The sequence below is a fragment of the Tyto alba genome, unplaced genomic scaffold, assembly GCF_018691265.1.
Source record: "Tyto alba isolate M040663 unplaced genomic scaffold, T.alba_DEE_v4.0 Super-Scaffold_38, whole genome shotgun sequence".
In the NCBI taxonomy this organism is placed as follows: domain Eukaryota; kingdom Metazoa; phylum Chordata; class Aves; order Strigiformes; family Tytonidae; genus Tyto; species Tyto alba.
In genome coordinates, this window is record NW_024881313.1 from 40,624,993 (window position 1) to 40,651,042 (window position 26,050).

The following is a 26,050-nucleotide window of genomic DNA, read 5'->3' on the forward strand; positions in this document are numbered from 1 at the left end:
TAGTCCTTATCTGCCAAGCAAGCCCTCTTATTCCTGCCTCTGTCCCCACCACGGTCTGGCTCCTGCTCATCTGCTCGATGCCGGCACGGGAGGTGGAGGTAAAGCATGAGATAAATGAATGACTGAGCGAGCAGAGAAGGGAACGGAGCAGCAGAGTATTTGCTGGTAGTCGTGGCACAGCTCTCAAGCCTTGAAGCCTCTGGGATGTTTTGCATGTGGTTTTGGGTTAGTAGAAGAGGTTGATACTGATCCTTACCCACCTTGAGCTAACAAATCACCGTACAAATCTATAGGTGACATTTTTTCCCAAGAGCTGTAACAGTCTATGCCGTTTCACTTGCTGGTTTTGCTCTGGGCGTTGGGAACTCTGCAAAACCCATTGGGAACTCTGCAAAACTCTGCAGCGGGGTTTGTGCAGGGTGATCCAGGCCCAGTGGGCAGCATGGGCAGGGCTTCAGGCACACCTAAGCTGACCAGGACAGAGGCAAAGCTTCTCCAAAAGCGGCCCTGCCGTTGCCAGGCTGGAGTAAGTCTTGGAAGCTCTTTAACCGGGTGTTTGCAGCACTGTTTTAAATTGGGAAGCTCAGGCAGAGCAGCCTTGCCCCTGCAGCCAAGGCACACGGCGCCACGAGCTGACCACACGCTGAATGTTTGCGAGTCCCAGCCGCTGTGCAGGCAGGCACGCAGCCCGAGCGGCTGGGTGGTCAAGCTGGTTTTAAAAAACAGAGTCTTGTAACAGCAGCATTTGTGGAAGTTGAGTATGCTTTTGTTTAAAACTGGAGGGGGGGGGGGGGGGGAGGAAACAAGAAAAAGATCCTGCTTGCTTATGCATCTTGTGTAGTGCCCAATTCCTCTCTTTTTTTCACGTGTCAGGGATCTTGCTTTCTAAACGCCCAGCAAGTCATCTTCACTGGGTGTGAGAGCTCTGGGCCTAGAGGGAGAGGCAAGGCACTGCTGGGAACTATGAAAGCCCCAAATGCAAACGACGTTTTTGTTAATAGGCTGCCTAGACATGAAAGGGTGATGAAGCTTTTTGGAGAAGAGAAGGACTTCTTGGATGACCTGGAGAGTAGAGGACCTGCTGTGCCAGCTTGTTTGTCCCAGCAAAACAAAGCTCAAATGGGAGAATTTTGCTTAAGTGGGGGAAAAGGGCGGTTCTACACAAGCTCGGATGGGCTGATGTGAATTGGGTTAGCCTGGAAATTAAGGAAAAAAAGCTTTGAACCAACAGAGAGAAGTAATCAGAGCAAAGACCTGCGTAATTCAGGAGAGGATAAAATATTGTGTAGCTTCTGCGTGAGTGAGGAGTGGAACTGGAGAGGCCAGAAGCCCCTTCCAAGCCTCGCTGTGTAGCTCAGGAAGGCTCTCCAGGGGATATAAATGTGAGGAGGTACAGCAGAGCTGGTGAAAGTGAACCTGCAGAGATTTAAAGAAGATGAGCCTCTGGGTTACAGTGAAGGTGACTGGCTCTGCACGTAAGGCGAGCGCACGTGCTGGCTGGCTGAGAAGAAAAGCACGTGGGATTTAACCTGTAAGCTGGTCATCGGTTCCGAGGAGACATGAAGGAAAAAAGCTGGGCCGCCGCGTCGCCCGGCTTTTAGTTCTGCGGAATTATTGCAGTCCAGGACTCAAGTTGAGCCTCCGTGGCTGTGCTCAGGGTGTCCCAGGATCGGACGGGTGGGTGATTGCCAGCTGTTAGAGGCAGCATGTGATCCGAAGCAGGGCCATGGGTGAGCATCTTCCGCCCCCCAGCAGCTGCGGGGAGCAGGTCTGGGTTTGAAACCTGGGCGTGCAGTTGAACACCGAGCTGCTTTCTGTAAACACGTGGTTCTGTGGACCTGGCCATTCTCTGCTAGCAACATGGAGACAACCCACTCTCGGGCTCTAATATTGCTTTATCTTTGTCCACCTGACCACTCGTGGCTGCTTATGAGGCTGGAAAACTGGATTCAAAAGTTCAGATTTAAGAGACAGGCTGCTGTCTTGTTTGTAAATGGAAATTGTCCAACTCTCAGCCCTCGGTTACTGCTGGCTGGCAGAGCTGTGCTACAGCAAATTATCTAGGCCATATGGTTGGCGGTGGATGGTGCTGACCTCCCCTCCTTCCCCTTTTCTCCCTTTTTAGGTAGGGGACCATAAGTTCAGCGCTCACCGAATCGTTCTGGCAGCTTCCATCCCCTACTTCCACGCCATGTTCACCAACGACATGATGGAGTGCAAGCAGGATGAGATCGTCATGCAGGGGATGGATCCCAGGTAACGTCCCGAGGCACGCGAGCAAGGATATTCCCCAGGGACCGCGAGCGCTCCGCGGGCCTCAGTGTTGCATGTGCAAGGCTTGAAAGCCTACCCTCTGTGTGGACGCTGACACAGAAGGGTTTTCTTCTGTGTCGTGGTTTAGGCCTGGTTGGCAGCCAACCACAATGCAGCACCTCTCTCTTCCTTCCCCTCCGGCAATGAGAAGGGACAGAGAGCCAGGCTTGGGGTTCGAGATAGGACTGGGATGGGGGAAAATCCCCCTTTATGATCACGAGCAAAAGGCAGACTCGTTAGGGGAAGAAAAAAAGAACACACATTTATTACAGACACTAACAACACATAACAGAGTAGGACAGTGAGAAGCATTGCCACATCTTGAGAACACCTTCCCCCCACCCCTCCCTTCTTCCCGGGCTCAGCTCTGCTCCCGATATCTCTACCTCCTCCCCCAGTGGCGCAGGGGCAGGGAATGGGGGGTGCAGTCAGCGCTGCCACTTCCCTTATCTTCGGTGAGGGGAGTTTCTGGAACTTGTTCCTCCTGCTCCATCATGGTCCCCCTCTCACAGGAGACAGTCCTCCACAAACTTTCTCCGACATGAGTCCCTCCCACGGGCCGCAGCGTTCCCCCCACTGCTCCGTCATGGGTCACTAACTTCCTCCGACTGGATTCCCTCCCACGGCTGCAGCCCTTCCCGAGCTGCTCCGGCGTGGGACTCCCCCGCATGCTGCAATCCTCCCAGCGCTGAATTACAGCAGCGGGGCTGCCTTTTCCCACGAGACCCCGGCCTTCTTCAGGCACAGCACCTTGATTATGCCGAGCAGGAACAACAGGCCACAAATCAATGTCTGCTCCACCGTAGATCTCCATGGGTGGCAGGGGGGGCCGCCCTGCTGTCTCCCCACAGGATACAGGGGGGTCTCTGCTCCGGCACACCTCCCCCCTCCTTTCTCCCTCCGTTCCCCCACTGACCTTGGTGTTCACGCAGCTGCAGCAACTCCTCCTCACCAGTCCCACTGCTCCTCACCACGTCCCTTCTTAAATACGTTATCGCAGAGGCGCAGCTGATGGGCTCAATTTCCCAAACAGAAGTGGAGCTGACGTGGAGCTGGGGGGAGCTTCGAGAAGCTTCTCACAGGGGGCCGCCCCGATAGCCCCCTCCCCTGCCACCAAAAAACTCCACCACTCACTCAACCCAGGACATTCTAGTAGTCTCCCCTGCTAGGTTAATCGTTAATAAATTCTGCCCTTTCTCCCCCTTGTTTAGTGCACTTGAGGCTCTGATCAACTTTGCCTACAACGGGCACCTGGCCATAGATCAGCAGAACGTCCAGTCTCTGCTGATGGGGGCGAGTTTCCTTCAGCTGCAGAACATCAAAGATGCCTGCTGCACGTTCCTCAGAGAGAGGTAAGGGGTCATCCTTTGGCTGTGCTTACTGCTCCCCACCAGCAGCAAGGTTCTAGTCATCTGTGTCTGGCCTGGGAGGGAGCGGGATGTCTCCTGCCGGCGTGATCAGGAGGTCTGCGTCCCCCAAGACTCACCATTCTCATTGCCTGTAAAATCATTTATCTGATTTACGAGCTGGTACAGCTGGGGCACGGTATAAGGCCTTGGCCAGCCATGGGAATTAACACCTAGAGCCAAACTGAGTGCACGTTTCCCTTTTTCAGAGTTAGCTAGCTGTTACTGTCACGCTACCCATCCCAGAGCTGCGCGGCTGCCTCTACCACTAACGAACCCACCCTCGCAGTCATTACCCTGTCTGCTGTTGCGTGTGTAAGAAGGGAGGAGCAAAGGGACTGGGCCAAGGAGCTGGACAGGAAGCTGTGGCAGAGCCTTAAATTGGTCCCAGGTTTTTCAATTCCCTCGTGGGTGTTTGGCTGCAGGATTGTTCCAGCAGCACGATCTGGAAACGGAAAAGCTGGGCTGTTCTTTGCAAAAGTACCACACGCATTTTCAGATCGTTCCAGGGAGTCTTACGTGTTTGATTCCCCTTCCCTTCCCCAGCTTGAGTTCTCTGGACCTGTTCAGTGTATTCCATGGCGTGATATTAAACGTACCTACCAAGTAAATGGAACATCTCAGCCAGTTATTTTTCTTTCCTTCTAAATAGCGGTATCCTAAAACCATGGGTTGGGGAGAAAAAAATGCTTCTCTTCCCCGTTCAAGATTTCTCAATTTTCAGTCCCCTGTGCCTCCTGACTTTCTGCAGTTTGTTTAAAATTAAGTTACGTAAGATGACAGAGTATTAATTTTTCTTGCAAAAACATTTTATTTGAGGTACTGGACACGACACCAAGCTGGAAAGAGATGGGTTGCATTGATTTTTTTTGAGTCCCTACTAGCTTGAGGTAGTTGTTCCTATAGAATATACATTAAGTTGTTCCTATAGAATTTACACTAAGAATATAGATAAAGAATATACATTCCTTAATAGACATTAAGCAAGGTGATTTGCTTTCTCAGCTTTAGCTGCCACAGTTCTCCCAAATCTAGCAGGAGCAACTAGGTGTCCTAAGTCCTGGATGTGAGTGTGCAACTGTTACTTTGGGAAATGACAAGAAAATTAGTGGGCTCTGACTGTCGTGAAGAGTTGGAACACGCACACTGAGCCCTCATTCTTAAAGGGAAGTAAGATACGGGGTATTTTCAGGCCCCTGTGCACAGACAGGGCCGCGGGGCAGCAACCCAGCTCTGAGAGCCCTCCTCAGCTGCAAGTCCCCCCCCGTCAGCGCTGCGTATTTGCCCTTAGCACAGCGTCGGGCAGGACCCGAGAGCGCTGTCCCCAAAGTGGACGCAAGCGATGTCGCATCCCCCGCGGCCGCCGCTGTCAAGAGCTGGGCCTGGCTTTTGCAGGCCATTAGAGGCTGAAACCATCAGGGCCCGAGGCGTTTTCCCTTCACGGGTAGCATTTAGCGTAGTACCTGATGGTTGGTGCCACAAAACACCCCAACCGTCGGCTCTTGCGGAACGGTGACGTGCCTGTACTGGGCAGGGCTTCTTGTTTGGACAGGAGCGTCCAGCACGCATACCTGTTTCTGTAGGGCGCGTGGTTGTGGCAAACATCACCTTTCCCAGCTTCTGCGTGCCACCGAGCAGCTTCGTGCAGCAGCTGGCTGTGCTAGAGGAAGGCTGGGAGCCGCAGAGGTATTTTCCCACTGTCCAACCTCCCGCTGCAAAAGCGTCTTTGGTGATAAAGCTGCAGGAAATGGCTTTATGAAGCTGTAACAGATGCTGTTCTGTAGTACTTAAAGAAGACGTAAGAGGAAAGACAGAGACTGATATTTGCGTGATGTGCTTGAATCCGGCTTTGTCTAATACTGGAGTTAAAAAAAGAAAAGATGGTGGTAGATGCACAGCCCGGGCACCCCGAGATGTGGGAGAGAGGGGTTGCTGTGCAGAGCCTCTCGCTTCCCCTCAACTGTCGACCTGCGACCACGCAGAGCCAGCTGAGTCTGTCCAGTGGTCCCTCGGCAGGTCTGCGGGGACATTTTTAAGTGGTGGTTTCCATCCTCTGGCTCTGCTGTGGATTCACCTTCAGATCTCTGCGTAGATCCGTCTGTCGCTGAGCTGGAACCTGCCATCACTGAAGAAAACACAGCTGTGGCTTTCAGAGCATCGCGTGTCCTCCGAGGCTTGAACCTGTTGGCAATTCTTTCAATCCTTCCGTTAAGCTGATGTTGGCTTTGCTCTCCTCTTTCCCCGCTGTCCCAGGCTTCACCCTAAGAACTGTCTGGGAGTGCGGCAGTTTGCGGAGACGATGATGTGTGCGGTGCTCTACGACGCTGCCAACAGCTTCATTCATCAGCATTTCGTGGAGGTTTCCATGTCTGAAGAGTTCCTGGCACTGCCTTTTGAAGACGTCTTGGAGCTCGTTTCTAGGGATGAGCTCAACGTGAAGTCTGAGGAGCAGGTACGTACCCGGCGTAGGCCTCGGCACAGGTAGTTCTTCTTCCTTTGGAGAGGGTTTTTGGTGGTTCTTGGGAGTTGAATGGGATATTCCTGGTCTGAAGGAAACTGAGAAGATGTCCTGGCATGGTGGGGACTCTACGAGGTGCTTGACAGAGCTGTGATGACTCCCTGAGCCCCGCTCGCCTGTGCTGCTGCCATCACCTCACTCTTGAGAAATGCCTGGTAGAATTTCTCGAGCCATTGACTTTGCAAAACGTTGTTTTGATTCATCAGTGACAGAGGTGGAACCTGTTGGGTCCTGAGGACCTTCAGCTGTGCCCCTTACTGGCAGTAAGTTACTGGTCCTGGGGGATTTGGGCTGAGGGTGTGGGCAGTAGCGGGGAGCTCCCTTCCCCACAGAGCTCCTGTTCGAGTGCAGACGAGTGCTTCTGAGGTGTAAAGAACTTGCTGCAAGTGCTGCAGCATTTTATAGTAAACGTTCCACCGAATTTGACATCAAGAGGCTCCTCTAGACTGTCTTGTTCCTCCTAGGGAAAAAAAAAAAAAAAAAACAAAACCAAAACAGAAAAACAACAAAAACAAAACAAAACCAAAAAAAAAACCAAAACAACAAAACCCAGAAAGCAGGGCGGAACAACCTTAGGCCATTTCAACAGCCTTGAGAATCTGTCAGTGCTGGGCTGACAATCTGCAGGAGAAACAGCCTGTCCTCGTGCCAGGAAATCTGTCCTGCTCCTTCTGAGGAGGTTACCGAGGAGGTGACAAACGAAAAGCAGACCTACAGCTATCTCTGTGGAGGGTAAGGGTGTGCTTTGTTAATCAGGCTGTCTGAAACGCCCCTGAAATGGGGAGAGAGGGAGACCTGCCTCACCTTCCAGCCACGTTGCAATATCGCACCGCACATTTGTCTCTTGGTTTGGTTTTGTTTTGTTTTGTTTTGTTTTGTTTTTTCCCAAGTGGATCCTTTGTGGAGCAGCTAGGAGTCTAAAACTCCATCCCTGGTGATGTTTCCTCATGCCAGCCCCACTCTTCAGGAATATCAGGGGTTTAGTGCAGCGCAGCTTCTCTGCTGGTCATAAAGCACTTTGTAGGGTTGGAAGTAAGTTTTTTCAGCTCGCCGCGGCGCCGCTGTTGAAGACGTACTTTTGCACCACTATGAGAGTCCTGTGAGCCAAGGACTCCGATTAATCTAGTCAGCAGGCTCCTTTGTAACCTGGAGTCATGCAAACCGGGGCAGATGAACGGTGCTTTGAGGAGGTCTGCCTCTCCAGTGTCCACGAGGGGAGCGTAGAGGGACCAGCTCGGCTCCAGACATCTACTCTGTGGTTATCCAGGGTTAACAGATGGATCCCTCTCATCAAAACGCTCTTCTGGATTTTCAAAGAGCAGCACCATACCCTTCCCCAGTTTGGTGATTTTTGGCGCTGAATAACCGGGGTTTTGCATTCTGTTCCACCTCTTCGACCAAAATTCTCTTCCCAGCTCCCGCATCTCCCTACAAACTAAACGTACCATCCCATGGGACAGTAGAGCAGCGTTAGTGCAGACTGAGCTGGAGGCAGAGGAAGCAATGCCAAAGGCAGGCCACCCCAGCATCACGCAACAGCAGAGCCCTCTGGTGACATGTAGAGCATCGTCATTCTGTCCTGAAACCCTGTCATTGGAGGTCAGGGGAGGGTCATAGAATCCTGGAATGGTTTGGGCTGGGAGGGCCCTTAAAGCCCCCTCAGTGCCCCCCCCTGCCCCGGGCAGGGCCCCCTTCCCCCAGCCCAGGGGGCTCCCAGCCCCGTCCAACCTGGCCTTGAACCCTTCCAGGGAGGGGGCACCCACAGCTGCTCTGGGCACCCTGGGCCAGCGCCTCCCCCCCCCTGCACAGGGAACAATTTCTGCCTTAGATCTCACCTAAATCTGCCCTCTGGCAGCTTAAACCCGTCCCCCCTCATCCTACCCCCACCCCCTGACCCAGAGTCCCCCCCCACCCTTTCCTGCCCCCCCCTTTAAGCCCTGGGAGGCCGCTCGAAGGTCCCCCCGGAGCCTTCTCTTCTCCAGGCTGAACCCCCCCAACTCTCTCAGCCCGGCCCCCCAGGGGAGCTGCTCCAGCCCCCCCAGCATCTCCGTGGCCTCCTCTGGCCCCGCTCGAGCAGCTCCGGGTCCTTCTGCTGTTGGGGGCCCCCGAGCTGGCCCCAGCACTGCAGGGGGGTCTCCCCAGAGCGGAGCAGAGGGGGAGAATCCCCTCCCTGGCCCTGCTGCCCCCCCTGCTCTGGCTGCAGCCCAGGGCACGGGTGGGTTCTGGGCTGCCAGCGCACGGGGGTGCCTCACGGGCAGTTTTCCCCCCACCAGCCCCCCCAGTCCCTCTCCTTGGGGCTGCTCTCCAGCCACCCCTCGAGGGCCCAGCCTGGGTTTGTGCTGGGGATTGCCCCGACCCACGGGCAGCACCTTGTTGAACTCCGTGAGGTTTGCCCAGCCCCACCTCTCCAGCTTAACCAGGTCCCTCTGAACGGACAGAGTGCTGACCATTACCAATACGTGTTTTCTCTCCCATCAGGCAACAGTCAGAACTTACAAAAAAAAACCTCAAATCCCCAAACTCCAACTTCCCACGCCTCTCTTCTGGCAGGTGTTTGAAGCTGCGTTAGCTTGGATACGGTATGACCGAGACCAGAGAGAATCCTTCCTACCCGAGCTCCTGTCCAAAATCCGCCTACCCCTTTGTCGACCTCAGTTTCTCACCGACCGCGTGCAACAAGATGACCTGGTCCGCTGCTGCCACAAATGCAGGTGAGGCTTGGGTGTGGGGTTAGAAAACCACGCAGGGGGTGGTGGCGTGGCAGGGGTGTGCTTTAGCTGTCTCGGAGACTGAAATTCTCTCCGTGGGCTGAGCACCGTCGCACAGCAAAAAAAAAAAAGCAAGCACCTCCCCTGGTTTTAACCTGGCAGCAGGGCCGCGTCGCGTTCTAGAATTATTGGCCCCGGGGAGGTGGGGAATCTGCACCTGGTGGGTTTGGTCCTCTCGGCGGAGCTCTTGAATTATTTGGCTTTGATTTCAGGGATCTAGTCGATGAGGCGAAAGATTATCACCTCATGCCGGAGCGCCGGCCGCACCTCCCGGCGTTCAAGACCCGTCCTCGCTGCTGTACATCGATCGCAGGGTTGATTTACGCCGTTGGAGGGCTCAACTCAGCAGGTACCTTGCATAGCCGCTCCCCGCGGTGCGGAGCGCAGCTGGCTGGGGCGATGGGATCGTGAAGTCCCCTCGGGCGAAGCGCTGAGCCGCTTCTCCTCCTCTGCGCAGCGCTCCGACCCTTCCACTGAAACGCCCACGGCGGCTGCGCCCGTCGTTTCACATCTTCCCAGCTAGAAATCCTCCCTAGGTCCGGTTTATTTAAGGCAGCTATTCTTGCCTATCCTAAAAAAAAAAAAAAAAAAAAAATTGGGCATTTTGAGGATTGGTGCCCTTGCCTGTAGCAACAAGCAGAACTTGGAGGCGTCCAGGTGATGTCGTGGGAGCGCAGGCGCAGTGCGCTCGCACGGGCCTAGCCACAGCAAGGGGAGGGGGAAAAGGAGACAGAATGCATTCATAAAATTTCTCTGCCGGGGTCTCAGCCAGGCTGGCTAGTCGGGGTGGCGGGTTCATGCCGGGCTCTGTCTCGTGGGCCTCGCAGCCCTGTCACGCCACGCCACGGAGGAAGGGATTTATCCTCCGGAGAAGCTGCGTTCCCAGGCAGCGGGGACGCCGGCAGCGGGGACGCGGCGGGTCTGTGCTGCCTGTTGGAGGTCACGGGGGGTCCCGCTGCGCCCCAGCCTGGGGCTCGTTTCAAGCCTGAGCTTTGAAACCTTCCACAACCGGCGGCGCGCAGCTCCCGCGCGTTTTTTTCAGAGCAGGCTGTCGCTGCAGGTGGGTGGAGATGCGGCTGGGAAATGCCTCTTGGTGTGGCGTGGGAGCAGCGGGGCTGGAGCAGGTCGCCCGAGAGCCCAGAGGGGGGGACGTGTGAGATCCCAAACAAGTCCCTGCGTCGGCCCCGTCGTTGGGCACAGAGCGGCGAGGGCTCACCCCTCGCGCGCCTCTGCTCCGGGCCAGCTCGCTGAACCCGGGTTTTATCGGGTGTCCCTCTTTTAATTTGAGTAGCAAATTTTTACGCAGGTGACTCGCTGAACGTGGTGGAAGTCTTTGACCCCATTGCCAACCGCTGGGAGAAGTGCCAGCCCATGACGACGGCCCGGAGCCGAGTCGGGGTCGCGGTGGTGAACGGATTGCTCTACGCCATCGGCGGCTACGACGGTCAGCTGAGGCTCAGCACCGTGGAGGTTTACAACCCGGAGATGGATTCCTGGTCCAAAGTGGAAAGCATGAACAGCAAACGAAGGTACGTGCGGCTCGCTCGGTGGGAACGGGACCTGTGGAGCAACAGGGAGGCAGGGGAAAAAAAAAAAAAGAGATTGTAGGGAGGCTGGAGGTGGTGGCTGCTGAATGAGAAAGTCGTGCGTGGGGAAGGCGCCCAAGAAAAAGGAGAGGAGCAGCGTGGAACCAGCTTGGCCACAGCTGGGACCTCGGTGCTGATTTTGGGCGCTGCTTGCTGGTCAGAGGGGATAACTGCCGGCAGCTCGGCGACGTTTGAGCTGTGCATCACAGATTTACAGGAGAAGCCCTTGAGACCTCAGCGAGTAAAAAAACGAGCAGTGCGGGCCGTAAGCTACGGGGGGGAGGGGCAGCAAGGAGTGAAATCGAGCTACAAGAGAGCGATGAAGCTCTGCCGGTGAGGTCGGTAAGGGGTGGGCCTGGGGTCCCAAAGGAGGGGGGGTGAGAGCCCCGTTTCTGCGTGTTGTGATGCTAGCTGGTAGGTAAAGCGCTGGCGAGAACCGCGTGGGAAACTCCTGTGCTGCTCCGAGTCAGGTAAACCCACTTTGCCAACCCTGGCCGGCGCTGGCATCTTTTTTTTCCCCTACCAGAAAGCACAAAAAAAAAAAAACCCAGCTGGGAAGGAGGGGAGTGATTTTAGCATCCAGGGAGCGAAGTTTCCGGCTAAGCAGGAGGTGTTTGTGCTGGATGAAGAGAGCTGCGTGGTTCCCGACCAGCCTAGGGACCTCTCTCTGGGTTTTTGGGGGGCTTACCCCCCGCGTTCTTTTGAAACCCCCAGCGATTAAGTTGCGTGGTCCTGTCCTCCCCGCCTCGACGCGGTAGCTGCTTCCCTGCTCAAACATCTCCCCGGCAGCCGGCGTTTCTGCTGCGGTTTTCCCTGCGCTCGTGCCCGCTCACTAAGAGTTGTGAAGTTGTTTGTTTTTCTGCAAGCTTTGCAGCGCTTCTTTACCATAATGGTTTGTCTGGCTTGGTTTGGTTTGTTGGGTTTTTTTTGTTTTGTTTTGTTTGGGTTTTTTTTTTTGTGGTCTGAGACGTTGATCCCTTGGGAAGAGCACGCTGCAAGCGGCTGAGCACACGAAATCCTGGGCACAAGGCTCCGATTTGTAGTGGGAAAGCTCCTTTTTCCCCCGTAGCAGTGAGGTTCCTGGGAGCTTTTCCCCACGGCGAGAGGCAGTTACCCTTCCACGACTGGGTGGTTCTGCCTTGGAGCCAAGCTGAACGGGCGTTGGACGCGGAGAAAAATGTCAGTTATTGTACAAACCGCTCGGCTCCGGCGGCACTGCTGGGGTTTAATTGCTGAGCTTTATGAGAAGCTTCGGTGGCCACAGTTTTGGGGTGGGTTTTTTTTTTTGTTTTTTTTTTTGTTTTCAAGGTGGGATTCTGGTGTGCTGCCTGCAGCGCCCCGTTTGAAAGTCTTTTTGAGCCGCAGAGGTGATCTACGAGGTGAAAGGACGGGGGGGTCAAGCACCTTGATTTAACGAGCTTGACGTCTGGCAGCAATTAGGGGCTCTCCCGAGGCTGGTGCAGCAGGGCCCCTCGCCCAGCGACGCCCCCGATCGCCCGCAGTGGGAAACTGGAACCACCAGGATTTCGACCCGTGATCCGGGTCAAGTTTTCTCCCTCTCTTTTTGCTTTTGTTCTTTTCGATGAGGAGAACGGGGCGCGCTCAGGCCGCAAGCGTCCCTCGTGAACCGGGAGGCTCAGAGCTCGAGCGGGACGGAGGGGTTGAGCGTTGGGGGGGTTGGGGAACCCAGGGGTGTGGGGCGAGGAGGTTGGGGGGGGGGTGAACCCACGGATTGCCCCTGCTCTGGACGGTGCGGCACCGCTCGCAGCCGTCTCACGCGGTCCCGCTCTTCCTTGCAGCGCGATGGGGACGGTGGTGCTGGACGGCCAGATCTACGTGTGCGGCGGATACGACGGGAACTCGTCCCTCAACTCCGTGGAGTCCTATTCTCCAGAAACGAACAAGTAAGAGCTCTTCCTGCCCTAAAATCCCTCCATCTCTTGGCTGCTGGGGTAGTGCCGCGGCGTCCGGGCTGTAAAGGGAACGTGATAAACGATGCAGGAGAAGCTTTTATATCCTGACAGCAGAGCGGCGTCCCTCCTCGCCGGAGTTTACCGGGGTGCGAGTGAACAGAACCCCGGTTTAAATAAAACGAGCGGCGAAAGGGGAGTTGCTGGAACCTCCCTCCTAGAAAATCCCACCGGGCTGAAATAACCGGAGCCTTGCTAACAGCTCCCTTCTCCCGCCCAGGTGGACAGTGGTGACCCCCATGAGCTCCAACCGCAGCGCCGCCGGAGTCACCGTCTTCGAGGGGCGCATCTACGTGTCGGGAGGGCACGACGGGCTGCAGATCTTCAACAGCGTAAGCCTGCGGGTTCCCACCAGAAACCCGCTTACTGCCGGTAGCTGGGAAGTCGGGCTGGGGCTGGGAGGGGCTCCGTGCCCCTTCCCTCTGCGCCCCAAGGGCCGTGAAGGGGGTTTCTGCACCACCACGTTCGGGCGTTGCCAGGGCCCCCTCCCCTCTCGCTCAGGAGCTGGGCGCTGCGCTCGAAGCGCTGCTCCGTCTTCCCCAGCGCCAAAAAGGACTGAACTGGTGCCTTGTTGTGCTCTCCCCACTTCCTTCTCTTTTGAAATCATTTTAGCGTTGCATCCCTTCGAGCTCTAAGCACCCCGGATCTCAGGCTTTTCCCTCTGCTTTCTCACCTTAAATAACTCTTCTCATTTTAAATAATTTTAGCATTGCACCCCTTCGAGCTCCCAAGTACCCCGGATCTCAGGCTTTTCCCTCTGCTTTCTCATCTTAAATAACTCTCCCCTCTTATTTTAAATCATTTTTATCATTGCATCCCTTCAAACTCTGAAGCACCCCGGATCTCAGGCTTTTCCCTCTGCTTTCTCATCTTAAATAACTCTTCCTTCTCATTTTAAATCATTTTATCATTGCACCCCTTTGAGCTCCCAAGTACCCCGGATCTCAGGCTTTCCCCTCTGCTTTCTCATTTTAAATATTTCTCCCTCCTTATTTTAAATCATTTTTATCATTGCATCCCTTCAAACTCCGAAGCACCCCAGATCTCAGGCTTTTCCCTCTGCTTTCTTATTTTAAATAACTCTCCCTCCTCATTATAAATCATTTTATCATTGCACCCCTTCAAACTCTGAAGTACCCCAGATCTCAGGCTTTCCCCTCTGCTTTCTCACCTTAAATAACTCTTCTCATTTTAAATAATTTTATCATTGCACCCCTTCGAGCTCCCAAGTACCCCAGATCTCAGGCTTTTCCCTCTGCTTTCTCACCTTAAATAACTCTTCTCATTTTAAATAATTTTAGCATTGCACCCCTTCGAGCTCCCAAGTACCCCAGATCTCAGGCTTTTCCCTCTGCTTTCTCACCTTAAATAACTCTTCTCATTTTAAATAATTTTAGCATTGCACCCCTTTGAGCTCCCAAGTACCCCGGATCTCAGGCTTTCCCCTCTGCTTTCTCACCTTAAATAACTCTTCTCATTTTAAATAATTTTATCATTGCACCCCTTCGAGCTCCCAAGTACCCCGGATCTCAGGCTTTCCCCTCTGCTTTCTCATCTTAAATAACTCTCCCCTCTTATTTTAAATCATTTTTATCATTGCATCCCTTCAAACTCTGAAGCACCCCGGATCTCAGGCTTTCCCCTCTGCTTTCTCATCTTAAATAACTCTCCCCTCTTATTTTAAATCATTTTTATCATTGCACCCCTTCAAACTCCGAAGCACCCCGGATCTCAGGCTTTTCCCTCTGCTTTGTCATTTTAAATAATCCTCCCTCCTCATTATAAATCATTTTATCATTGCCCCCCTTCAAACTCTGAAGTACCCCAGATCTCAGGCTTTTCCCTCTGCTTTCTCACCTTAAATAACTCTTCTCATTTTAAATAATTTTAGCATTGCACCCCTTTGAGCTCCCAAGTACCCCGGATCTCAGGCTTTCCCCTCTGCTTTCTCACCTTAAATAACTCTTCTCATTTTAAATAATTTTATCATTGCACCCCTTCGAGCTCCCAAGTACCCCGGATCTCAGGCTTTCCCCTCTGCTTTCTCATCTTAAATAACTCTCCCCTCTTATTTTAAATCATTTTTATCATTGCATCCCTTCAAACTCTGAAGCACCCCGGATCTCAGGCTTTCCCCTCTGCTTTCTCATCTTAAATAACTCTCCCCTCTTATTTTAAATCATTTTTATCATTGCACCCCTTCAAACTCCGAAGCACCCCGGATCTCAGGCTTTTCCCTCTGCTTTGTCATTTTAAATAATCCTCCCTCCTCATTATAAATCATTTTATCATTGCCCCCCTTCAAACTCTGAAGTACCCCAGATCTCAGGCTTTTCCCTCTGCTTTCTCACCTTAAATAACTCTTCTCATTTTAAATAATTTTAGCATTGCACCCCTTTGAGCTCCCAAGTACCCCGGATCTCAGGCTTTTCCCTCTGCTTTCTCATTTTAAATAACTCTCCCTCCTCATTATAAATCATTTTATCATTGCACCCCTTCAAACTCCAAAGTACCCCGGATCTCAGGCTTTTCCCTCTGCTTTCTCATTTTAAATAACTCTCCCTCCTCATTTTAAATCATTTTAGCATTGCACCCCTTCGAGCTCTAAGCACCCCAGATCTCCAGCTTTCCCCTCTGCTTTCCGAGCCAGTTTGGCTCCCGTTCCAGACAGCTTATCTCCGAAACAAGCTTCACAGCAGGGGGAGTTGGTGCTACGAGCCCAGCTCGCCCCCTTCCACCCGCTCCGCCTTCGTTTTCTGCCTGTTCTCTAAGGCAACACCTGACGTGGAACGGAACGAGGGTCGTTCGTCCGCTCAGGAGCGAGAAGGCCGGGGGGGGGGGGCCCTGTCCGATTTGGATCTGTCACTAACGCACCGCTCCCCGAAATCCGTACGGAAGGGTTTTGTGGGGAGCAGCAGTAGCTCCTCCAGCCTCGCCCGGCGGGTCGCCAGCGGGGTGCTGTCCTCAGCCCTGCAGTACCCCAGCGCCAAGGACTGCAAAATCAGCTTGTCCGAGCACATCCCGGAGCGGGAGCACTGCTGGAGCCCTTGCAGGAGGGTTCCATCTAATGGTTTCGCTAGAAATGCGAAGGGTCTAAAATGGTTGGGGGTGGGTTTTTTTTTTTTTTTGGGGGGGGGGGGGGTGGTTTGTTTTTTTTTTTTTTTTTTTTTTTTTTCCCCACCCTGAGGTGCCCGATAGCCCTTTTACGGCTGCACAGGGAGGAGAGGTCAGCCTCTTCTGACGGCGGAAGGGGGTCGCTGCGCAGAGGAAGGGAAGAAATTCCACCCGTGGCTGCAGGGTGTGGGGTTGTAGGGCTTGGGCTGTGGCAGGAGCGGTGGTCACCCCCCCCACCCCCTGCCCCCCAACCCCCCCCCCCCCCCGCCCCCCAACCCCCCCAAGCCCCCCCCCGGGGGGAAATTGGAAGCTGTTACAGCTGAAATCCTCCGCCTGGGGAGGCCGGTGTGAGGTTGGGGGAGACTTTAGGGGATGGCTAAGGGCAGCGTGGGCACGGGGGGGAGCTTTGGCTGGCTTTGCCCCCCCCCCCGGGGTGGGGGTGTGGGGTGGGGGTGTGGGGTGGGGGGGGTTGGGGGGGGCAACAGCCCAATCTTGTGTTGGGGAGGAACTCTTTCAATCCAAGGTTGCGCCGCCCTTTGGGTGCCGGGGCTCAGCTTCAGCTGTTTGAAACGCAGCGTGGAATTGGGGAGGGGGGAAAGGGGGGGGTGTCTGTCTGTGTCCCCCCCCCCCACCTCCTCACGCCGCCCCTCTCTCCCTCGGCGGCAGGTCGAGTACTACAACCCCCCCACGGGCACGTGGCACCCGGTGGGCAGCATGCTGAACAAACGCTGCCGCCACGGAGCCGCCGCGCTGGGGAGCAAGATGTTCGTCTGCGGGGGTTACGACGGCTCGGGGTTCCTCAGCGCGGCCGAAGGGTACAGCTCGGCGGGGGGGCACTGGTACCCCCTCGTCCCCATGACCACCCGGCGCAGCCGCGTGTCCCTCGTGGCGAACTGCGGGCGGCTCTACGCCCTGGGGGGTTACGACGGACAGTCCAACCTCAGCTCGGTGGAAATGTACGACCCGGAGACAAACCGCTGGACGTTCATGGCGCCGATGGTGTGCCACGAGGGAGGGGTGGGCGTGGGCTGCATACCCCTCCTCACCATCTGAGGAGAAAGAGTAAAAAAAAAAAAAAAAAAGAAAGAAAAAAAGGGGGTTTTTTGGGGGTGACGGGTTTTTTTTTGGTTTGGTTTGGGGTTTTTTTTGAGGGGAGGGGGGAGCGTCTCGACGACAGTCTGGGGAGCATTTGGCGGCGCGGAGGTGCGTTTCCAGGCGCTCAGGTGTCATTCACACACACACACACACCCCCCCCCGAAAGAAAAAGAAAAAAAAGGGTTTTTTTTGGGGGGTGATGATTTTTTTTTTGTTTTGTTTTGTTTTTTTGAGGGGAGGGGGGAGCGTCTCGACGACAATCTGGGGAGCGTTTGGCGGCGCGGAGGTGCGTGTCCAGGCGCTCAGGTGTCATTCACACACACACACCCCCCCCGAAAAAAAAAAAAAGGGGGTTTTTTGGGGGTGATGGGGTTTTTTTTGTTGTTTTGGGTTTTTTTGAGGGGAGGGGGGAGCATCTCGACAACAATCTGGGGAGCGTTTGGCGGCGCGGAGGTGCGTTTCCAGGTGCTCAGGTGTCATTCACACACACACCCCCCCCCCGAAAAAATAAGAAAGAAAAAAAAAAAAGAGGGTTTTTTTGGGGTGATGGGTTTGGTTTGGTTTGGTTTGGGGTTTTTTTTTGAGGGGAGGGGGGGAGCGTGTCGGCGACAATCTGGGGAGTGTTTGGCGGCGCGGAGGTGCGTTTCCAGGCGCTCAGGTGTCATTCAGACACACACCCCCCCCCCGAAAAAAAAAAAAAGAAAGAAAAAAAGGGGTTTTTTTGGGGGTGATGGGTTTTGTTTGGTTTGGTTTGGTTTTTTTTTTGAGGGGAGGGGGGAGCGTCTCGATGACAATCTGGGGAGCGTTTGGCGGCGCGGAGGTGCGTGTCCAGGTGCTCAGGTGTCATTCACACACACACACACCCCCCCCGAAAAAATAAGAAAGAAAAAAAAAAAAAAGGGTTTTTTTTTGGGGGTGATGGGGTTTTTTTGTTTTGGTTTGTTTTGGTTTTTTTTTTGAGGGGAGGGGGGAGCGTCTCGACAACAATCTGGGGAGCGTTTGGCGGCGCGGAGGTGCGTTTCCAGGCGCTCAGGTGTCATTCACACACACACCCCCCCCCCCAAAAAAAAAAAAAAAGAAAGAAAAAAAGGGTTTTTTTTGGGGGTGATGGGTTTTTTTTGGTTTGGTTTGGGGTTTTTTTTGAGGGGAGGGGGGAGCGTCTCGACGACAATCTGGGGAGCGTTTGGCGGCGCAGAGGTGCGTTTCCAGGCGCTCAGGTGTCATTCAGACACACACACACCCCCCCCCCGAAAAAATAAGAAAGAAAAAAAAAAAAGAGGGTTTTTTTGGGGTGATGGGTTTGGTTTGGTTTGGTTTGGGGTTTTTTTTTGAGGGGAGGGGGGAGCGTCTCGACGACAATCTGGGGAGCGTTTGGCGGCGCGGAGGTGCGTGTCCAGGCGCTCAGGTGTCATTCACACACACACACCCCCCCCGAAAAAAAAAAAAAGGGGGTTTTTTGGGGGTGATGGGGTTTTTTTTTGTTGTTTTGGGTTTTTTTGAGGGGAGGGGGGAGCATCTCGACAACAATCTGGGGAGCGTTTGGCGGCGCGGAGGTGCGTTTCCAGGTGCTCAGGTGTCATTCACACACACACCCCCCCCCCGAAAAAATAAGAAAGAAAAAAAAAAAAGAGGGTTTTTTTGGGGTGATGGGTTTGGTTTGGTTTGGTTTGGGGTTTTTTTTTGAGGGGAGGGGGGAGCGTGTCGGCGACAATCTGGGGAGCGTTTGGCGGCGCGGAGGTGCGTTTCCAGGCGCTCAGGTGTCATTCAGACACACACCCCCCCCCCGAAAAAAAAAAAAAGAAAGAAAAAAAGGGGTTTTTTTTGGGGGTGATGGGTTTTGTTTGGTTTGGTTTGGTTTTTTTTTTGAGGGGAGGGGGGAGCGTCTCGATGACAATCTGGGGAGCGTTTGGCGGCGCGGAGGTGCGTGTCCAGGTGCTCAGGTGTCATTCACACACACACACACCCCCCCCGAAAAAATAAGAAAGAAAAAAAAAAAAGGGTTTTTTTTGGGGGTGATGGGGTTTTTTTGTTTTGGTTTGTTTTGGTTTTTTTTTTGAGGGGAGGGGGGAGCGTCTCGACAACAATCTGGGGAGCGTTTGGCGGCGCGGAGGTGCGTTTCCAGGCGCTCAGGTGTCATTCACACACACACCCCCCCCCCCAAAAAAAAAAAAAAAGAAAGAAAAAAAGGGTTTTTTTTGGGGGTGATGGGTTTTTTTTTGGTTTGGTTTGGGGTTTTTTTTGAGGGGAGGGGGGAGCGTCTCGACGACAATCTGGGGAGCGTTTGGCGGCGCAGAGGTGCGTTTCCAGGCGCTCAGGTGTCATTCAGACACACACCCCCCCCCCGAAAAAAAAAAAAGAAAGAAAAAAAGGGGTTTTTTTGGGGGTGATGGGTTTTGTTTGGTTTGGTTTGGTTTTTTTTTTGAGGGGAGGGGGGAGCGTCTCGATGACAATCTGGGGAGCGTTTGGCGGCGCGGAGGTGCGTGTCCAGGTGCTCAGGTGTCATTCACACACACACACACCCCCCCCCGAAAAAATAAGAAAGAAAAAAAAAAAAAGGGTTTTTTTTGGGGGTGATGGGGTTTTTTTGTTTTGGTTTGTTTTGGTTTTTTTTTTGAGGGGAGGGGGGAGCGTCTCGACAACAATCTGGGGAGCGTTTGGCGGCGCGGAGGTGCGTTTCCAGGCGCTCAGGTGTCATTCACACACACACCCCCCCCCCCAAAAAAAAAAAAAAAGAAAGAAAAAAAGGGTTTTTTTTGGGGGTGATGGGTTTTTTTTGGTTTGGTTTGGGGTTTTTTTTGAGGGGAGGGGGGAGCGTCTCGACGACAATCTGGGGAGCGTTTGGCGGCGCAGAGGTGCGTTTCCAGGCGCTCAGGTGTCATTCAGACACACACACACCCCCCCCCCGAAAAAATAAGAAAGAAAAAAAAAAAAAGAGGGTTTTTTTGGGGTGATGGGTTTGGTTTGGTTTGGTTTGGGGTTTTTTTTTTGAGGGGAGGGGGGAGCGTCTCGACGACAATCTGGGGAGCGTTTGGCGGCGCGGAGGTGCGTGTCCAGGCGCTCAGGTGTCATTCACACACACACCCACCCCCCCCCCGAAAAAAAAAAAAAGAAAGAAAAAAAGGGTTTTTTTGGGGGTGATGGGTTTTGTTTGGTTTGGTTTGGGTTTTTTTTTGAGGGGAGGGGGGAGCGTTTCGACGACAATCTGGGGAGCGTTTGGCGGCGCGGAGGTGCGTTTCCAGGTGCTCAGGTGTCATTCACACACACACCCCCCCCCGAAAAAAAAAAAAAAGAAAAAGAAAAAAAGGGTTTTTTTGGGGGGTGATGATTTTTTTTTTTGTTTTGTTTTGTTTTGTTTTTTTGAGGGGAGGGGGTAGCATCTCGACAACAATCTGGGGAGCGTTTGACGGCGTGGAGGTGCGTTTCCAGGCGCTCAGGTGTCATTCACACACACCCCCCCCCCAAAAAAAAAAAAAAAAAAAAAAAAAACTTGATCAGCCCATCAAACCCGACTCGATCAGCCCATCCCCACCCTTGGCTTTTTGAGCTGAGGCTCCCGAACGATCGAAGGTGTTGAAACGGGGTGAGTGGAGGGGCTGGTGCCGTTGCTGCTTCGCTCAGAGCCAGGGCTGAGCAAATCCTGACCCCCCCCCCCCAACCCCCCCCCCCCAACCCCCCCCCCAACCCCCCCCCCAACCCCCCCGTGTTGGTTTTCCAACTCGCCCCGCGCTTTCCTTCCGGCGGTGCTGGTGGAGGCTGGGGCCGGGCTGAATTGTGACATAAAACCAACCGTTTTAATGCCTTTGAAAATATATCCACCCGTTCTGGCGGCAGCGAAGGGCCCCTCACCCCCCCCCCCCCCCCCCCAAAAAAAAAAACAAAAAAAAACAAAAAAAAACTCAAACCCACCAGCGTCGGTTCCCGGGCTGCATCCAGGCTTTTTGCATTTTATGGTGCTTCTTACACAAGACGCCGCTGGCTTCTCGAAGCTGGGTGGGGAAAACTTCTTTCCCCGAGAGCGGCGGGATGGGGAAATTCGGGAGGGGGGAGCCGGGGTCGGTTAAACCGCGTCGTTTCGGGGCGAGTTTTGGGGGGGGGGGGGAGGGCTGGGGCGTGAAACGGCGCTGAGCAACGGTCGCGGGGTTGCGAAAGGGGCACCGGGCCCAGGCGTCGTGCGGTGGAGATGCCCCTTCAATTAAACATTGACGGGGTCTCAGGATATTTCGGGGGGGGGGGGGGGCGAGGAAAATACGCGTAGAATTTGTCAGCTCTGGAAGCCCCCCCGGGGTATGGGGGGGGGGAGAGGGAGGGGGAAATCCCACGTGGGGGGGACACGTCGCTACGAAGGGCGGTCGTGGGTTGGTGGAGCTGGCAGGGGTGAGATTCCCCGCCCTGGGGCTTTTTTTTTTTTTTTTTGGGGGGGGGGGGGGTGTTGCTGCGCCAGGAAAGGTTTTGGGGCTTGGGGGGGGGGGGGGGTGTGTGTGGGGGGGGTGGATTTTTAGGGGGGGGGGCCTGCCTGCGCCGCGGCAGCTCTTCAGGGTTTCTCTTGCGTGGCCGTGAACCTCCGTGTCCCCCCCCTTCAAGGTTCTGGGTGGCCCCCCCCCCTCAAGGCTCTGGGGGGTGTCCCCCCCCCACCATGCCACCCTTCAGCAGAGCCATCATTTCACCCTGCTCCCCCCCCCCCCGCCTGCTCGGGCAGCCGACGCTCATCCCGCCGGCAGCGGCGAAGGGCCGGGGGGTCTCACCCCGTGGCCTCCCCCAGCCCCATCTTTTTTTGGGGGGGGGGGGGGGGGGGGGCTCCAAGCCTGCCCCCCCCCACTTTGCACCAAGCCATGGGGCGCTGGCTGGTCACCCCCAAATCCCCACCCCCACTTGCTCACACCTGGCGCCCGGCGCCGCTCGGGATTTTAACTTTGGGGGTATGTGTGGGTGTCTGTATATTCAGGTACTATGTATATTTTAGGTGTATATAAGGAGCATAGGTGGCTATAAATGTGATTTGTCAGTATAAAGCTATTTCCTCCGTGCGTATCAACTGCTGGGTTCGCTGGAGGGGGGAATTCAGTTGGGGTTTCCATGCTGCTGAGAGTCGTTAAAAAAGGAAAAAAGAAAAAAAAAAAAAGAAAAAAAGGAAAAAAAAAAAAAAAAAGAAAAAAAGAAATAGAAAGAAAAAAAGAAAAAAAAAAAAGAAAAAAAGAAAAAAAGGGAAAAAAAAAAAACAAAGCAAAACACCAACAAGCACTGGAATCAAACTGAAGTTGCTTTTTGGGCCATGAACTGCAGAAATAACTGAGCTGGAGCTGCGGCGGGGTCTCTGCAGAACAACCAACCTCCATCCCCCCCCCCATTTATTTTTTTGGTCTCTCTGCCCAAATTCCCCGGGCTGCAGAGCTGGGCAGCTCGCGCTCCCCCCGGCCCCGGCCCTGCCTCTTACGTGGGGCTCCTCTCCCGGCGTCCCCTTGTCCCCTCTGATGTCCCTTCTCCCTCCCAGCATCTCCCACCCGGGCCCCCGCGTCCCTAAAAATGGGAATTTTGGACAAAATACACTTGTGAGACCAGCAGCTCAAAGGTTTGGGCTGTTGGGGACCCCCCGGGCTCTCGGGTGTCCCCTGGCCGTGCCGCTGGGGCTCCCCGGGTTTTTTTCCCCAGGGATTGATTTATTTTTCTTTTTTTTTTTTTTTGCTTTGTGGACGAACCAAAGAGAAAAGGCTTTTCAGCAGGGCTGCAGCCCCTCCAGCCTCGGCCCCAAACTGCTGGTAGGGGAGAGAAAAATACAGAATTTGGGGAAAACGGGCCCCGGGTAGCCCAGGGAAGGTGAACTGGGAGAGCGCGTCCCGCTCGGCGCAATCCTCGGGCAACCCCGCATCCTCGAATTCAAGGAAAACCCCAAATTTTTACACGATCCTCGTGGCGCCGGCACGTTTCTGTGTCCTCGAACCACGCTGCGCTCCCCGCGCCGGAGGGTTTTGCTGCGCCGCTTCTCCCCCCACCCTACGCACACCAACCCGTGTCCCCACCCCAAAAGAGTATTTTTATTGTCACTTAACCCTTTTTTTTTTTTTTTTTTTTTTAATTAAAACCGAGAGAAATTCATCCCTCTGCCTGGCTGGTGTGGCGTCTTTGAGCGAGGCGGCGAGGGCGATGGTTGGATCGCCGGCTGGGGACGGGGTGTTTGGATGAGGCCGAGCTCCGAGCAGGGCGAGGGGGGGATTTATTCAAAAAAAATAACGTGAAGAAAAAGGGATGAGGGGGAAGGGGGGGGGGGGGTCCTGGTTTTTCACCCGGGAGGAGCGGGAGGCCGAGCGTGGCTGGCTGGAGCCGGGGAGCCGGGGTGGGGGGGGGGGGGTGGGGGGGCCCCGTTTGCACCCTCACGCCGCAAATTTGGGAGCGGGGGCCGGGAAGGGGCCGGGGATGGGGAAGAATCGGCTCCTCGGAGCCTCCGGCATCTCCACCAGCTCCGGCGCGGGGCCAAGGAAAATCCCAGCAACCCGATCCCTTCCCCGCAGCGGCGGGGGCCCCGCTGTTTATCCTGGAAGGGAAAGCGGCCGAAACTGGGAAACTGGGGTGGGGTGTGTGTGGGGGGGTCGTGTGTGTCCCCCCCCCCCACCCTTTTCCCTGAATTTGAGCGCGTGTGTGTCCCCCTCATCGTCTGGTTTTTATCCCCTCGGCCCTCATGGCGCTGGTGCTGGGAGCTGTGCTGGTGGCGGCGGCGGGCGCTGCGCTCCCCCCGGGGCTGCCGGCACCCGCGACCCGGCACCCCACGACCTGGGCACCCCGCGACCCGGCACCCCGCGACCCGGCACCCCACAACCAGGCACCCCGCGACCAGGCACCCCGCGACCTGGCACCCCGCGACCTGGCAACCCCGTGACCTGGCACCCCACAACCAGGCACCCCGCGACCTGGCACCCCGCGACCCGGCACCCCGCGACCTGGCACCCCGCGACCTGGCACCCCACAACCCGGCACCCCGCGACCTGGCACCCCACGACCTGGCACCCCGCGACCTGGCACCCCGTGACCTGGCACCCCGCGACCCGGCACCCACGACCTGGCACCCCGTGACCTGGCACCCCACAACCTGCACCCGCGACCCCGGCACCCCACACACCAGGCACCCCACAACCCGGCACCCCGCGACCTGGCACCCCACGACCTGGCACCCCGCGACCCCTGGCACCCCACAACCTGGCACCCCGCGACCCGGCACCCCACAACCAGGCACCCCGTGACCTGGCACCCCACAACCTGGCACCCCGCGACCTGGCACCCCCGCGACCCGGCACCCCGTGACCTGGCACCCCGCAACCTGGCACCCGCAACCCGGCGACCTGGCACCCGCAACCTGGCACCCCGCAGACCTGGCACCCCGTGACCTGGCACCCCACAACCTGGCACCCCACGACCTGGCACCCCGCGACCCGGCACCCCGCAACCTGGCACCCCACAACCGGGCACCCCGCGACCTGGCACCCCGTGACCCGGCACCCCACAACCTGGCACCCCACGACCTGGCACCCCGCGACCCGGCACCCCGCAACCTGGCACCCCACGACCGGGCACCCCGCGACCGGGCACCCCACGACCCGGCACCCCGCGACCCGGCACCCCGCGACCCGGCACCCCGCGACCTGGCTCGATCGGTGCTGGAGACCCACGGGCAGGAGCTGCGGTTGCTCAAGCTGCTGGGAGTCACCAGGACGGTAGGAAAAGGGGACGGGGGGTCCCCGGATTCACCACTCTGCTGTGGAAGAAGCAGCGTAGCGGGGGGACGACACCCCCTATTTTTTCCACCGGGGTAGCTCCATCTGTTTTTTTTTTTTTGGTTTGGTTGGTTTGGGTTTGGTCTGTGGTTTTTTTTTTGCTTTGTTTTTTTGTTTGTTTGGGTTTGGTTTTTTTTTGTTTGTTTGTTTTTGGTTTTGTTTTTTTGGTCTCTTTTTTTTGTTTGGTTTTTTTTTTTTTGGTTTGTTTTGGGGTTTTTTTTGGTCTCTTTTGTTTTGTTTTGTTTTGGGTTTTTTTTTGGTTGTGGTTTTTTTTGTTTGTTTGTTTGTTTTTGTTTGGGTTTTTGTTTTTTGTTTTTTTTTTTTTTTTTTCCAGACGTTCGACTGGGGTACCCATTTCAGCATCAACTTCACCGCCCGCCAGCCCGCTTGCCCCAAAAACCTCCCCGACCGCCGCGGCGCCGGCTGCCAAGCGCGGCCGGGCAGGGTAAGCGTGGGGACGGGACGGGGGGGGGTGTGGGGGGGTGTCCCCCAAAAAAACACCGACGGGGCACAGCAGGGGGGGTCCCCGAGGCGCTCAGGGTCCCCACACCCCCCCCCCAGGTGCAGCGGTGCACGGCCCAGGTCTCCGTTTTCGCCTTCCTGCCCGACGTGCCGCTGTCGATGGTGGAATGCGGCCGGGAGCCGGTGAGGGCTGCGGGGTCCCCCCTCTTCCTCACTTTCGGGGGGGGGGGGGGGGGGGGTACGTGTCCCCCCCACACACACAGTTTGGGGACATTTTTTTTTGGCCGCAGGGTGAAACCCACCCTTATTTCTTCCCCCCCCCTTCTCCCCAGCAGCCCGGCGGCAGCACCCAGCCTCGCCCCCCCGGCGCCCCGCGAGCCTTCGGCACCAGCCCGGGTCACTCCTCCTCCTCCTCCTCCTCCTCCTCCTCCTCCTCGAGGCCACCCCCTCGTCCTCGCCCCCCCGCCAGCGCGTCCCTCACAGGGACTTCCCGCCGCTTTTTGTCCCCAACGGACCTGGAATAAAGAGATTTCGGGGTCGTACGTGTGCGTGCGTGGAGGGGGGGGGGGGGTGTGGGGTGTGACAGAGATTGGGGGGCTCGGGGAGGGGGGGGTACACACACACACACACTCACACCCCCCCCCCCCCGGTGTTGGGAAACAGCGATGGGGCAAGCGTGGGGTTGGGCAAGTCCTGGGGGCACGACGGGCAACGCTCCCGGTGTCACCTGTGCCACCGTGTGTGTGTGTGTGTCCCCCCGTGCCCCGAGGGGACGCGGGGACGGTCCCCAAGGGCCCCCAGCGCTGCAAACCGACCCCCCCCCCCCCAAGCACCCAGCCAAGGGGTTCCCAGGGTTGGGGGACACGGTGGGGAGCGGGGTTGTGTCCCCAAAGGGGACCCAGACATGCGGCTCAGGACCTGCCCCCCCACCGCGCTGTGTGTGTATGTGTGCGTGTGTGTGTGTGTCGCCCCCCCCCCCCAAAAAAAAAAAAAAACCTGCCACTCTGCGGGTTTCCGGAGGCGGGGAGCCGAACGTGGGGGGGGGGGGGGTGGGCTCC

General features: G+C 55.9%; 2 protein-coding genes across 3 annotated transcripts in view; both read left to right on the forward strand.

Annotated features, from left to right (window-relative positions):
• The window catches only part of KLHL18 (kelch like family member 18), a 28,504-nt gene extending 11,769 nt beyond the window's left edge, over positions 1 to 16,735 (forward strand). Inside the window, exons 2-10 of one of the 2 annotated variants that reach the window (XM_042802255.1) lie at positions 2,126 to 2,256; positions 3,525 to 3,665; positions 5,973 to 6,171; positions 8,788 to 8,948; positions 9,218 to 9,354; positions 10,297 to 10,534; positions 12,391 to 12,495; positions 12,782 to 12,893; positions 16,342 to 16,735. In XM_042802255.1, the coding sequence (XP_042658189.1) occupies positions 2,126 to 2,256; positions 3,525 to 3,665; positions 5,973 to 6,171; positions 8,788 to 8,948; positions 9,218 to 9,354; positions 10,297 to 10,534; positions 12,391 to 12,495; positions 12,782 to 12,893; positions 16,342 to 16,728 (1,611 nt within the window). In that variant the 3' untranslated portion in view covers positions 16,729 to 16,735. The remainder of the gene's footprint in view (positions 1 to 2,125; positions 2,257 to 3,524; positions 3,666 to 5,972; positions 6,172 to 8,787; positions 8,949 to 9,217; positions 9,355 to 10,296; positions 10,535 to 12,390; positions 12,496 to 12,781; positions 12,894 to 16,341) is intronic. The other variant, XM_042802256.1, reaches the window with a different exon arrangement.
• A 4,953-nt stretch (positions 16,736 to 21,688) lies between these two features.
• LOC122154341 (vegetative cell wall protein gp1-like) lies at positions 21,689 to 25,530 on the forward strand. Its single transcript, XM_042802178.1, has 5 exons — positions 21,689 to 21,692; positions 24,127 to 24,470; positions 24,865 to 24,975; positions 25,092 to 25,175; positions 25,325 to 25,530. The coding sequence occupies exons 1-5, from the start codon at positions 21,689 to 21,691 to the stop codon at positions 25,514 to 25,516; spliced, it is 735 nt and encodes a 244-aa protein (XP_042658112.1). The 3' UTR covers positions 25,517 to 25,530.
• Positions 25,531 to 26,050: the final 520 nt, after the last annotated feature.